A 14,834-nucleotide genomic window follows, 5' to 3' on the forward strand; every position below is an offset into this window, starting at 1 on the left:
TGTGCTACACATTATCAAACCAAGTGATAAATATATATATCTGTTTACTCCACCTCTCGATAGTTGTCACTGACTCGGTCCAAACTGAGGGAATACAAGAGGTCTCTTCCTCCCACAAACAGTCGTTCTTGATACTCATCCAGCAGCATTATGTGAAGGCCAAGATATCCAAATGGGCTATGAAAGACTGATGTCCTGTTTAAATCCCAGAGCTCTGAAAGACATACAGAGTACACATGATAAATACCATACAGCTTAGTTTCATGGCTTCATTTTCATATTTTCCTAGGGAACTAGACAAGAAGCTGTGGGACATTAAAATGCTAATCATATAATCTTTGAGTAAGAAAGAGACAAAACACCTGGGAACAATTTGGAACAATTTTCAAAACAAGTCAGCTTTCCAAAAGACTTGTATGTGAATCTTTACATCATAATCTTTGTGCAGGTTGGTGTTGGGGGAACAAGTGTTCTCCCAAATATTTTATAAAAAGGAAAAAACAAAACAAAACAAAACAAAATGAACAACCAACCAACCAACCAACCAAAAAACACTGGACTAAAGGACATTAACTGAAATGTGAAAAAAATGAAAAAAAAAGAAAAGTAAAAAGCTTGTTTTAAACCCAGCACTGTGTCCACTTACTTCATGGAAAGTGTTGACACTAAATTCAATAACAGTATAAACTTTGTAAGATACATATTCATATTTTTCCAAGTGATTACTAATTTTGTCAAGAAATATGTTGAACTGTTAAGGGGATCTGGGGCTTAGTTGTGTATGATCCAGACTAAAGTCACTTCCACAGAGAAAGTAAAATTCGTCCTGTGTAATGTTGCAGAAACTTGGAATCAGGCCTCAGGAAGGAAGGAAGAAAGAGGCAAGCATTGGGGGTCTTTCTGCACTCTCATCAGATGGTGCAGAGCACAGTTTGGCTCACAACATGTTGGAGAGGCTAAGAATCATTTTGTTGTTGGGAAGTCTCAAAAGAAGTGCCCTAGGGCTGTTTTAGAAACAGCAGAGCTGGGACTGAGGGAAAGAACTATATTCCTATATCTGTATCATGGTGAATTGTTTCATTTTGAAGAAACAAAAGTCACTCTTGGTAAAAGTCACTAAGTTCCTTTTAGTTTTATCCTCACAGCTGTCCTTAAACATAACTTTGCCAGTTGTTTAGATGTGTCCCAGCAGCTGATGATGGAAGAGGTGGGATGGTCCCAGAGCTAGGGGAAAAAAAATTAAAAGTGGACCCTCATCTGGTCTTCTGTGAGAGGACTGCCCCACTGTGTGAGAGAAAGTCCTTGAAGAGAAAGGAGGAGAAAGTTCATGTGTCAAAGAAAGTTCTTGCATTGGTGTAACACTCTGGCATCCATATATGGGATACCGGTCATATATTCTGTGGTTTTCAGAAATTGATTTGCATCTTTAAGCTAAGAATGGCAGCTTCATAAGGGGCCCAAATACAAAACTACCAAAATTCACATCACTATTAAAAATGTGTCCTGAGTTCTCTGAGTGGTGTTCCAAACCAATGAGATCTGAGTTCTGTATTTGAATTCAAATGCTCTTACTTCAAAAAGATTTATCATGACTAATTTTCACAGAATCACAGAATCATCTAGGTTAGAAGAGACCTCCAAGATCACTGAGTCCAACCTCTGACCTAACACTAACAAGTCCTGCACTAAACCATATCACTAAGCTCTACATCTAAACGTCTTTTAAAGACCTCCAGGGATGGTGACTCAACCACTTCCCTGGGCAGCCTATTCCAATGTCTAACAACCCTTTCCATAAAGAATTTCTTCCTAATACCCAACCTAAACCTCCCCTGGGTTTAGCCCCTATTCCTACTCATCCTGTCGCCAGGCACATGGGAGATTAGACCAACCCCTACCTAGCTACAGCCTCCTTTTAAAGGAGGTACCTGTAGAGTGTGATAAGGTCACCCCTGAGCCTCCTCTTCTCCAGGCTGAACAATCCCAGCTCCCTCAGTAGCACCTTGTAAGACTTGTTCTCCTTGTAAGACTTGTCCTCACCAGCTTTGTTGCCCTTCTCTGGACAACAATTCTTATTTCCATTCTTGTGTGAATAAAAACAAAATAGAGTCCCAGTAGAGTTTACTCAGATTCTTGTCTTTGAATTTCTTTTTCTCTCCCTCTTCTTGTTTTGCAATTTGTTACTCAACATTCAAAAGTTATACACAATAACATATGTGAGAAATATTCCAGTTGAACAGAAAAAAGGATTTTTCTGTCATACCAATACACAGGGGAACTGGTATGAAATATCAGATTAAATCTCTGGTTTAGTCTCAAGGAAAGACTCCTAATTTTCCTCAATAGATACCTTACTTACGTCTTAAATTATAGAAAAGAGAAAAAATAATTCTTTTTACTTGAAATAAACTTAGCATTTAATAGCTATATAATTTTAACATAAAATTTGACATTCTAATTAACTTAATATTTAGTATTCTTTAAGGATATTATCGAAGGCCAGCTTGGATGGGGCTTTGAGCAACCTGGTCTAGTGGGAGGTGTGGCAGGTGGGAGGTCCATGTCAGGGAGATTGGAATTAGATGATAGTTAAGGACCCTTCCAACACAAACCATTCTATGATTCTATGAATTCAATACAACAAACACAACTTAGTTTTATTTTAAATTAGTATTTATATTGTTCTTGTGGCATTGAAGAAGTTTAGTAATTAGATAAATATATTTTGCTATATTTGTTTACTAGATCTGATTCATGTCAACAGAGGCTTAAAGCAACTATTTTCTGAAAACTGTTTCCTTAGATGATAATTTTTTCTTTTAATCAAAGGAGTCATTCAACCTCACAAGTGATTTCTTTCCTGAGCTATCTTCAAAAACTAAATAGCTGTGGAGAACTGTTTTAATATCTAGACTTTCCATTACATTTTTCAACAGAAGAGGTTAAAACAATTTGCACGTGTGTTTTTGGATTGATTTAACAAATAGAAAAAGTAAGTCACAGAGAGGAGTATCATGATGAATAAAACAAGAGTCTTGTTTGTCAAAGCTTAATGCACTGACCATTTTTGGCAATGATACACCTAGTGCAAGATTGAATAGCAATGTGGAGATGGTATTTTCAATGCAAGCTTCTCTTGCCAAGTAAATCCAGCAGATTGATGTTTCATTCATTTATTTATTTATTTTTTTGTGATGAAATTAGAAATGCTTAGAAATTAGATGGAAATGGAAATTCTTTATGTTCTTAATATTCTTTAGGTATATATTATATTCTTAATATTCTTTAGGTTAATATTCTTTAGGTCCTAAATAAAATGACTTTATTAGTAAGCATATCAGTCATCCAGTTTATTTTATTTTCAAGTCAGTTTTGTGGAAAATGAATTGCATTTTAAAGTTCTAATTATGTACAAGCCATGAAAGGATACTCTGGTATCTTCCCTCGATTTACTTTCATCTTGTCCTGAATGCAAATTTTTCATAGGCAAGACAATATTTCTTTAAATAAATCAAAGAAATCACTTGCTTGTTTTCAGTGAGAATACTAAGCACAATGAATTCCTCTACCTGATCATTTAAACTGTTAACTTTCTCATGTAAGAGACAGTCCTGCCAAGTACACCTATATCTTTAATTGTCTTAAATGAACATTGACTATATTAAACACCTCTCAAGATCAAGCTTGTAAAAAGAGGTATTTTTAGGTCTGCCTCCACCATATCTATACAGGCATATTTTTGCTGTAGGTTTAGAGATCAGCACAGAAGTAAATGTGACATTTGGAAGGGCCGCAAAACACCAAGCAGGGAGATCTGGGGTACAATTTGGTTATAAAAATACAAATTTATTAGTATTATGCAGCTCCTTTGAAAGGTACTAGGATTTGTGGGCATTGTAAGATATCTGAGATATTAGGACAGTGTACAAAAATAGGTTACAGCACCTTCTGAATACCAAGAAAATGGGATGGATGTCCCAGGGAGTCTAAAATGGCACTAGATGCCTGTCACATCTAAGCAACTGATTCTTGCTCATATATGGCTTCATGTAAATTACCAAGCTTATGCTTGCAAGGGTTACCTTGTTATTATAGACTCCTCAAGCTGTCAAGCGTTGTGCTTCTGGCTATACCCACATCCTTAAATTGAACAGTTCAGTTCCTAGCTCATACTTAAGCTTGAGCACAAGCCAAAAAGAGGTTGTTCTTCTAACTAATCCTAGGATTTAATACCTGCAATTATACTGAACACATCTAAAACACTTACAAGATCAGGTGCAACTGTGATTTCCTCTGAAATTCTGGACAGAGAAAATATAGTACTGACTAATATTTAAAAAAATATTTTATTGTTTTAATTGGTCACCTGAGGAATAGCAGACATGAGATGAGTTCAATTTCCTTTTCTAAATGCATCAAAACACAGATCTTCCTCTTTCCATAAAGAGGACTAATCACAAGTTATTAGCTGCTAGATTGGTAGGGAAGGATGGATGCTTTCTCCATTTCCTGTTGAAGCAGTGCAACAAAATTTTCAGGTTCAGGCACAGTGAACAAGCAAGAGCGTGACACTAACTTAGTAGTTAAATTGCTTTTCTGGGAAAGATGTGCTGGCTCTAGTGCTCAAAATAGTCTGTACATTTTATATTAAAGAGTTAGTGAATAAAGTACAGTAACAGTTCTAGCACATGGACGAAAAACTCTCAGCTTCTCTCACATGGTAAAGATTTCAGGTGAGTACAACCCTTCTGTTTGCTGAGTTTCCACAGATTTCTGTGAAAAAAAAAAAAAAAAAAAAATAGAACAAAACAAAACAAAAAAAAACACTTTTCTATAAAGTTTTTCTGTGAAAAAATAAAACGCATGATAAAAAAAAAAAAAAAAAAAAAAAAGAATAATTTTTGAGGGAGAGTGCATAGTTAGTGCTCAAAACAAAGGACAAAAGAGAAAAGACCATTCATTTTCCTAACAGTTGATGAACAAATCGCCTCAGTATAACGATCCCCAAATTCCCAAATTTGAGAAAGTGATATTAATGATAGTATAGTGTTTTACTATTTTAACTTAAAAGTTGTACACAATAAATAAAAACACACCATTACAATATGAATGATCTTAACAAAAAAAATTACTGGTTCAATATGTACATATTCACTATATATTCACTATACTTATAGTGAAGGCAAATCCAGCCTGCTAGATTATGTCTCATAATAGCACTATGTAGTATCTAAGTAGAACAAATCTAGTTTCTTCCCAGTTTAAATGCTGAGAATAAACTTTCAGGTTTGTTGTCTTTTTGCTTGTTGGCAAATATTCAGACAGATTTTATTTACTGTACTTTTTCTTATAACAAATATAATTCAGTGAACATATTCATACTTAATCCCTTTGACAAGAAGGATTCTATTAGTTATTTGTCAAGCAATGCTAGTTATATTCATAATATCGGTGTGTTTGTGTTGTTTTTATTTATTTTTTTTCTTGTTTGTTTTGCTTTGTTTTTGTTTATTTTAATCATAGAATCATAGAATGGATTGGGTTGGAAGAGACCTTAAAGATCATGTAGTTCCAAACCTCATTCTTTATAACTTCTAAAATATGCTTAGGACATTAAATGTAGAAAAATTTTTACTGTTTCACAATAGCCAGCGTATAGTGAGTTGTCCAGTTTCTCAGAAATTAAAAAACATAGTGAGGAATGTATAGCGTTAGACCTTGGATGCAAATAAATATTATTTCAGCATTGTCTTCTATTTTCCCAGGGAGTGAAAAAGTTTCTGCTCTGTTTTCCATAGTATTACATCACCACAACAGTCTATTGCCTTTGCCCTTTTTTGCCCTCATAAAAGTCTTTGGTTCCCCTTTCAAATTCTACAGAGATGTAGTCTCACCTCCCACACTACTTAATTCTGCAGAACATTCTTCTGGCAAAGATGTTTTCCAGATGCAGGGCACTGACACGAGTCTAGCACTTTGAACATGTTGAATAGGTAAGATGTGCATCTCAGTGCTGCTTTACAGGAAGAGGTAACAATTGGGTTTGCCTTCTGTCCACATCAATAATGTAAAAGGCCATAGATATAAAATAGAGGTACTGTGAACACCTGGAGGACATTCCACGTTTCCAATTATCAGCATATTGGAAAAGGCTTTGTAACAGTTTGGTGTGCCTTATATAATGGTATTCTATTCAACTATTTGCTATTATAGGACAAGTGAAAACCAGAATCTGCTTGTGCCTAACAAGGACAGAAAGAAAAAGGAAGAAAAACAAATAGGAGACATATGGAGACAGCCTGAAACATCTGTAATGCAGCTTATGAACTATAGGTTAATGATAATATCAATCTGTGCAAGTATCCTTCAGTTTTAAACCACCAGTACTTTAAAAAAGGTTAATATTCAATGGTACTCTAAAGATTCATACATCACAAGGACATAAATATAATCTTACAAGTGGCTGGATCTTTCTGAGAAGGTTATGACCTCTAAATGGCAATATTCCACTAAAATTGGTAACAGGAGGTAAACATTTTCTTCCCTGGAAAAAAATAGTAGAGATGAAAACTCACCCCAAAATTATGCTGCTGAATATGAGCTAATGCATTAGTAATTTTACTTTCCTGCTCATCAGTCGTCAGTTGCTGCAAAACTAATTACAGAGTCAGGACAGAGGCACTATCTCAGGTGCCTCAAGTAACAAGTGACAGTTGAGCAACAGAAAAGCAAGCAGTGTAAAACATCCAGAAACAGCTAAAGTTAATGTGGCTACATGAGGTTTGTGAGTAAAATCTGATGAAAAAAAAAAAAATAAAATTTTAAAGGCAAAATTATATGCAAATAACAAGCTAATTCAAAAATATAGTAGTAATGGTGAAAGTTGTCATTATACTATTAATACCTGGATCCTGAGATACTTTAGTGCCATTTAGGTAACTAGAATCAGTAGGAGGTAAACTTAGAAGTCAGAGCCAGACTGAAGTATGAACTTACACTGCTTGAGGTTTTATCTCTGTGGCTGGCAGGCAGAAGCCTCAGAAACTTGGCAGGGTAGGACACAGAAAACAAAGTCCAGTAATGACAAGCAAAAACCCATTAGTTCATAAATACTCTCACATGATTCAACCTCTGCTCCTAACAGCAGGTGAGTTTGGCTATCTAGCTATATTTGGAGAATGTAATTGGCTTCACAAAGTGAGCTGATGCAGCAAAGTCCCCGAAAAAATGTTTTTTCTTTGGTGCTTTTCTAGACACTTCCTAAGAATGTGTGGATCTAATGATGAAGTTTAATTAATAGTGACAAGTAAGCACCCTCCTTAGAAGACCTTTGTCTGTGACTTTGTTTAAATTACAGAGGCAAAAGTTTCTGAAATTGAAAGGTATGGTATGGACAGATGAGAAGATTTTCAATTTAAACACAGTATAGTCTCTCTTCTTTCTTTAAGGCTGTTGGAAAAATCTATAACTAGAACATTTAATAAATCATAGGTTATATTTTTGTTTCTTCTACTTCTACTTCATTTATGGCAGAAAAATTTCAGTGGAATTTGAAATCCTTTAACACAGCTAATCATATTAGCTCATGTCCTGATTCTTGATATTTCCATTTCACGTTATTATATTTTCACCTGTCACATCTAGCAAATATTTAGTTTTTCTTCCCTAATGGCAAAATATTATGTTCAGTTAGTACCACTGTAGCTGGTCTGTTTTTAATTATTAAACAGAAATTTGACCATTATAAATCTACCAAGGCACATAGTATTGATATGCTACACACTATTAACAAACAAAAATTATGCTTAGATCGTATTTAATGTTTTTAGTTCTTGTTGGAAACTTCTGCAATGGAACTGTATATCAAATTGAAAATAAACACATATAATCTTCATACAAGCTAGATTTATAGCAATTTTAATCAGAAGCACATTTTATTAAAAAAAAAAAAAAATCTGATATTTAAGCTATTGTTACTATTTCTTAAAAAGAAATTCAATGCAGTATAATAAAATCTGGATATTTTTCATAATTAATCAAACCTAGTTAGAAACTACAGCCAATTGACATTGTCTTAAAAGAAAACTTCTTTGTAAATCAATTGATAACATTTACAGTACCTGTTAATAATACTGTAGGTGTTATCTGCCTTCTGTCAGATATGTGACCCTAAAAAATTCTGGATATTACTTTTGATTTACATGAGCTACTATGGCTTCAGACATAAGGCCTAATCCAGAGCTCAACCACCATTTCCCCAGTTAAATCCATTAGCTTTAAGCTAGGTAACCACACCAATATTCATGAAGCATTTGTCAAACTACATATTAATAATAACTTTCCTCCTGTATTTTATCTGAACTTGAGAAACAACAGGCATGACATTATCCCAAAAAGTGATAAATATTTAAATGGAATTCAAAAGATAATTGTTTTAATGCATTCACAACATGCTTTCAACAAACTGGCTCTCAGCATATGTTTTCAGGTATTTTAAATTAAGTTTACTATACTGATTCCATACTTAGTTCCACATAATAGGATACTGCTTGCACAGTGATGATTTTTTTTTATTCATTTTGATGATAAATAGCAAATTTTGGGAAGCATTCAAATAAATTTTCTATAGTCATAATGAAATATTCCTAGTACCAGGGACTTCATTATCAAAATGAATTGTTTAGCTTTCTAGTGTGATTTTTTTTTTTTTTTTCAGAAAATGTAGATACAATCCTAAAATATTCTCTACCACAACCACATTTTTAAAATATTCTCTATCACAACCACATTTTTAAATTTTTAAAATGTGGTTGTGATAGAAAATATTAAACCATATTTCTTATATTTCTTGCTTATGCAAAATGACATAATACCATTGTTGTTATTACATTGCCCCAGATCTCAGTCCAAAGAATAGACATCTACTCTTATGAGCAATATTAAACCAGTATAATGTGACTGCCTAAAATTCTCTAGTGATTTCAAATCCTAATGATCCTTATTTATTTAATAAAACATTTTGAGTACTGGTGATAAGAAGTGATAATGTTGTATGCAATAATAATTGTTATTATTATCATTATACATATATATATAATGAATTATATACATATATACATTATATACACATTATATACATAATGTATATATACATATATACATTATATATACATTATACATATATATATAATATGAATTCTAAATATAGAATTCGTGACAGAAAACTTCAGAAATATGTTTGCCTATTAATACTTTCCAGCAGAAATGTAAATCAGGTATTTTTAATACAAAATTACTTCAGTTTAAGGATGACAGAACCATCCATGAAATAGTCTTTGAGCACATTATTCACTTCATCCAAGGCATTTCTATGGAAGAAAGCATATCTATGGAAAGAAATGTTATTTTTACATTATGCTTGCATAAAATGTTTTACATTATGTTTAATATCTTAAGTGTTAACAAGTGAAAGAACCAATTTCTAAAACCCTTGAGTTTTGAAAGATACATATGGTTCAAATAATCATAGCCCTCTTCTGATGAAACACAGACAATCCAGTCTCTTGAGGGCTCAATTTATTAAGGTGTACTGCTTACTACATGCTTATTACCACACCAATCTGGTAAGGGTAGAATTCTTCCTATGGAGAGATCCAGTGTTTTGACAGAAAGAGAATCTGGTGCTTTCATTTAAACTGAAGATGCCAGAAGTCAGGGTTTTATGCTATTCAAAATGACTGTTAAATTGAATTTCCTTTGAAAAGATGGATAAAAATGAGCTATCCCATGTGATTTTCAGGGGCATATGTTCTTGGGCAGGATGGCATGTGATTGACAATATACGTAAGGCTTTCTGGAATCGTCAACACGACAAAAAACAGAATGAAAGAGAAAGGATACATTGTAAAAAAAAAAAAAAAAAAAAGCAAAAGCAGAGGGAAAATTGAGATGGAAAGCATGAAAAAGATGAAAGGAAACTTTCAAGGTGTGTGTTGTTTTTTTGTTTTTGTTTTTGTTTTTGTTTTTGTTGGGTTTTTTTGTTGTTTTTTTTTTTTGTTTTTTGATTTTTCCTGACAAATCAATTACTCACAGCAGATACAGATTTTGAGATAATATTCCATAGGCGAATTTAAAATGATTAGCTACACCTCACATGCTGAAATAAACTCATGTTTTACTGAGAACAGCACCTCTATATCAGTGAATGAAGCTATGTGGAAATTATTATGTTATTACACTAAAGTCCATTCTCTTTAATTAACAAGAATAGTTTCTTTTAAAGATTTAATCCACAGAATAGAGACAAGTATTCAGCTGCTAAGCATCACTGTCTTCAGAAAGCCTACCTAATTTGAGGTAACTAGCACTTACATATCTGTGATTCCATCCTGGTCTTCCTGGTACATCCCAAATGCTTTTGAATATTTATGAAAATCTAATACATAAAAAAGTCTGTTTGTTTATTTATGACTATTTTATTTATTGATTTATTTATTTAATTCATTGAGATGGATTTTTATGTAAGAATTCATTCTCTTATACTGTTGGTGGGATTTGCCTCATTCAGCTTTTATTTTGTTTGGTCAGATATCTAGTTCAAGATTACAGAATCACAGAATTGTAGGGGTTGGAAGGGACCTCAAGACATCATTCGGTCAAACCCCTCTGCCAAAGCAGGTTCCCTAGAGCAGGTTGCCCAGGTAGGTATCCAGACGGGCCTTAAATATCTTCAGAGATAAATATCTTCAGAGATCCACCACCTCCCTGGGCAGCCTGTTCCAGTGCTGTGTCACCCTTACCATGAAGAAGTTATTTCACATGTTGGTGTGGAATGTCCTGTGATCCATTTTGTGGCCATTTACCCTTGTTCTGTTCCCACAAACCATTGCAAATAGGTTGGCCAAATCCCACAAATATAAAAGATATTTATCCTGCTGTCATATTTACTTACTTATTTTTAAATCAGAACAAGAGAAAGATGAATTCCTAAATGACATTTCAAAGTATTTTGTACAGGAATCCAAAGGTATGCAACCTATTTCTATGCTCTGAATTTTAAGGAAGCCTATTAAATTTAATAGGTGAAGTCCACTACAAAATGCATTCTATACATTAGCTAAGTTTGTACCTTGACAATGTTTGCAATTTTCAGCACTGCAACGAAAAGCAATACATAGAAATAACTGTCTTTAAAATTTATGTCTCCACTCTTTCTGCCTGAGAATGCATAATTAACTGTAAAATGCTGGGTAGGTTAAATGTCTTGGAAGAAAGAGACAGATAAAAGCTTTATTTGAATAAAATTGGACATATATCTGAAAGATTTCAGAATCAATAACACTTCGCAAACAGTAGCAGTCAAAAATTGAGGTATTTCTGCATTTGTCTTTGAGATAGTAGAATTCAGCAGAATTGATCATAAGCGGTGCAACCAGAGATTAAAAGTGAACATGTCACATAACATTTACAAATTATATTATGAACTATTGCACTTTTCTTGCAATTTCAATCTTGATAAAATTCTTACAGTAAATTTTGGTATGATTTTGATTAAACATCTAACAGTCAGAGGTTACCTCCTACTGAATTTCAGATGTAATTTGTGCTCCTAAACCCTTCAGATGCTTTTAGACAAATACCCAATGGTAAAAAAAAAAAAAAAAAAAAAAAAAAGTCCTGTCACACTAGAGAAATCTACATGTAAAGTCTCCACTTTCTCACAATCTCACAAAATTACAAGTAACATCTCTATATCCTTGTTCAACCTGAGAGTAACCATAAAAGAAGATTTCCTCCTCTTCCTCCTTCAAAATAGAACACCACCTTGGTATTACCCTGTCTTGATTGATACACATGGTATATATAAATATCATCTATGAATGGGCATTTTTTTCTTCTTCACTTTCCCTTTAGAAATTCACCTTTTACTTGCTTCTTGGTTAGGCATTTGTGCTTAATGTCAGATTTTTTAAGGCCAACCTATTTTTTCTTGATATAGCTGACTTTATGGAAGGTAAAACATGAGATATTTCCTTTAATGGTGTTTATTCCTCACAGGGGTTATTGCTTTCTTTTTTTCTGTAGTATGTAGGTATAGTACAGAAATGAGAGGTTGACATGTGTCTTCATTTTCGTATAATAGAATATTGTGTAGAATCCATAGTGACTGAGGGATTAGAAACATGCAGTGCTGGACAATCCTTTTCTCTAAGAATTTGCAATCTAAATGGAAGACACAGCCAAACAGTGCAAAAAGTAAGATTTCCATTATGAAGATGGGGAAAATAAGAAAATAATAATTTCAGATTTCATCAAATTCGCCAGGGCTTGGTTTTATACTTATGTGATTGGCAAAGTCATTCAGGAGGTTGGAAACTTCATATTCTGAATGAAATGAAAATGAGCAACTTACATGGCTACAATCCTGATAGATGATAATTTACCTTCAGAAAAAAAAATAAAAGGGAAGAAGAACATACATATATTAGAACTGTGATGGAACTCTTTTCTGGCACTGAAAGAATTTCTAGTGACTTTGAAAAACATTGCAATCCTAAACTGGAATATAATCTTCAAATACTGAACATTTTCAAATATTGAAAAGTCTTATAATTTTCACTTCAACCTAATGGAACTGTTTTGATAATTTTGCATATTTTATTTTGATTAAAGCTGGTTCATCTTAGCCAACTAAGACTTCAAATTGAAATGTTCTTCTAGAAAAAGGAGTATTCATTTAAAATGTGCAAATATACACCCCCATGTTTTCTTTTTCTTTTTTTTTATTTCAAATTTTTTTAAATTTTTTTCCTGTCCAAAATAATAATGAAAAACAAGAAAGTAAATATTAAAACTTCAAAGATGTTATATTAGAACTATATGTCCCAAGTACTATACTACTTATGAGTCTGAGAGTAATGTTTTTGTTTGCAATATAAACAGAAATGTATATTGCAATATAAAAAATAAATAACAATTTATATAAAAGTGTTCCAATAAAAACAGAAATTCATATTCTGCATATTATTTGTGACCTTGGGGCTATTTGAGGACATACTTCATATTGCTCTGTTATACAATTCTCCATTCCTGATACTACAGAAGATATGTAAAATGAGCATCATGAACTGTATGAAATAGGTTGTCACAGAATACTGTTATTATCAAACTGTCACAAGTGAGTACACTTAGGAACGAATAGGTCCTAAACATATATTATTTAACTGAAAGCTATTTAATTGTTTATATTATATTTCATTAATACTTTAAAAGAAAATGTTACAGTTAAGTCATCCTGCCATTTACCATATAAACTTAACTGAAGTGCAAGGGAATTTCCTCTCTTTAAGAATTAAAGATTTGGGAATATTTTATTTTATTCTGACCCCGCTAGGATAATATTAAATACTGTCTGCTCTGAAAGCAACAAGAAAGCCTTCTTCATAGAGAAAAGTAAAAAGGAGGAAAAACATCAGAAAATACACATTTGTGTATTGTAAATGAAATATTTATATTATCAATAGCTTAAATATGCCAGTTTTATTCACAGAAATAAGTATCATACATATAAATTGTTTCTAATTTCAATATACTCTTTTGCTGCAAGATATATTTCTCAGTCTAAGAGCTGCATAAACAACTCTTAGGTATGGATGGTTGGCAATGGATGGCACATCAACTGTATGGTTGACACTGAGACCACATAGTCCACAATCTGTATTGCATTTTTATCACAAGAAAATCAGATCAGAATGTTCTTCCTTGCATCTTTTGCAATCACAGACATTTGTTTGAGTGTAAGATAACTATAAGACATTCTCTCACCATTTCAAACTTTCAGAAGTAATGGAAAATAAAGTTGTTAAAACACAACACAATTGTTAATATTGGCTTAAAAAAAATACATTAAAAAAAAAAAAAAAGAGAGAGAGAGAGAAACAAAACCAAAAACAAAATACTTCAAGGACAATGGAACCAAGGACCATTGGGTTGGGAACCAAATGAACCTTTGGGTCATTTAACAATAAGGATACAGTCCTTATAATAATGTGACAGTCAGATCTATTAGCCTTAGAATAATCTACAAAGGCAAGCACCAGAACTGTTATTAGATGAACCTATTAAGCAAGAATGAGATGAAACATTCCACAATCTACTCTAATTATTCTAGTTAATAGCCATGTTAGCTATCTTCCAGGTTATTCACCCATTTTCATGTTCCGTAATGCAATTTGCACTAAAGAACAGAATTTTCTATATGCATATATTGATACCAAATCATTAGTTGGACTTGTCACTTTTTCAAGTAAGATAAAAAAAGTAAGATAAAAATTCCGTCTTTGTGGGAGTACAGGCATCTGAGGAAAATATTCTGTGACCCACAGGATGTGTGCTTGTGTGAATGAGTATATAATATGTCTATTTACATTATATACATTACATTATATACATTATTTCACACAACGTTCTCATTTTATCAACAAAGCCACTTCCCATCTCAGACTGTGCTAAAAATGGTGGTATTCATCATAATAAAAATACGAATATGATAGCTATAATGAGGACCTGTATTTTCAAAAGATTATTGCAGAAAAGTAAATTTGATAAAAGCAAACAGCAGTCTGTTTTTTTTTTGTTTGTTTGTTTCTTTTTCTTTTTCCTGTGACAGCAGATTTTTCCTCTGAAACTAGTTTCAGTGACAATGACATCACTACAGAAAATAAGGTAATCTCTAAAAATTGTCACACAACTAATTTACAACATTGTCTATGAAAGTGTTGCCTAGTGCTTATATTAATGCAAAAGAAAAAAAATAAAAAATAAAAGCTAAATAT

The 14,834-nt window shown here is 32.8% G+C and overlaps 1 protein-coding gene across 2 annotated transcripts in view; it reads right to left on the reverse strand.

Annotated features, from left to right (window-relative positions):
- The window catches only part of SEMA3E (semaphorin 3E), a 155,188-nt gene that overhangs the window by 77,501 nt on the left and 62,853 nt on the right, over positions 1-14,834 (reverse strand). For both annotated transcript variants that reach the window (XM_082783210.1, XM_082783209.1), the window contains exon 2: positions 54-214. In XM_082783210.1, coding sequence (XP_082639336.1) covers positions 54-214 — 161 coding nt within the window. The remainder of the gene's footprint in view (positions 1-53; positions 215-14,834) is intronic.

Source organism: Aythya marila (assembly GCF_965140915.1).
Source record: "Aythya marila genome assembly, chromosome: 1".
Classification (NCBI taxonomy): Eukaryota; Metazoa; Chordata; class Aves; order Anseriformes; family Anatidae; genus Aythya; species Aythya marila.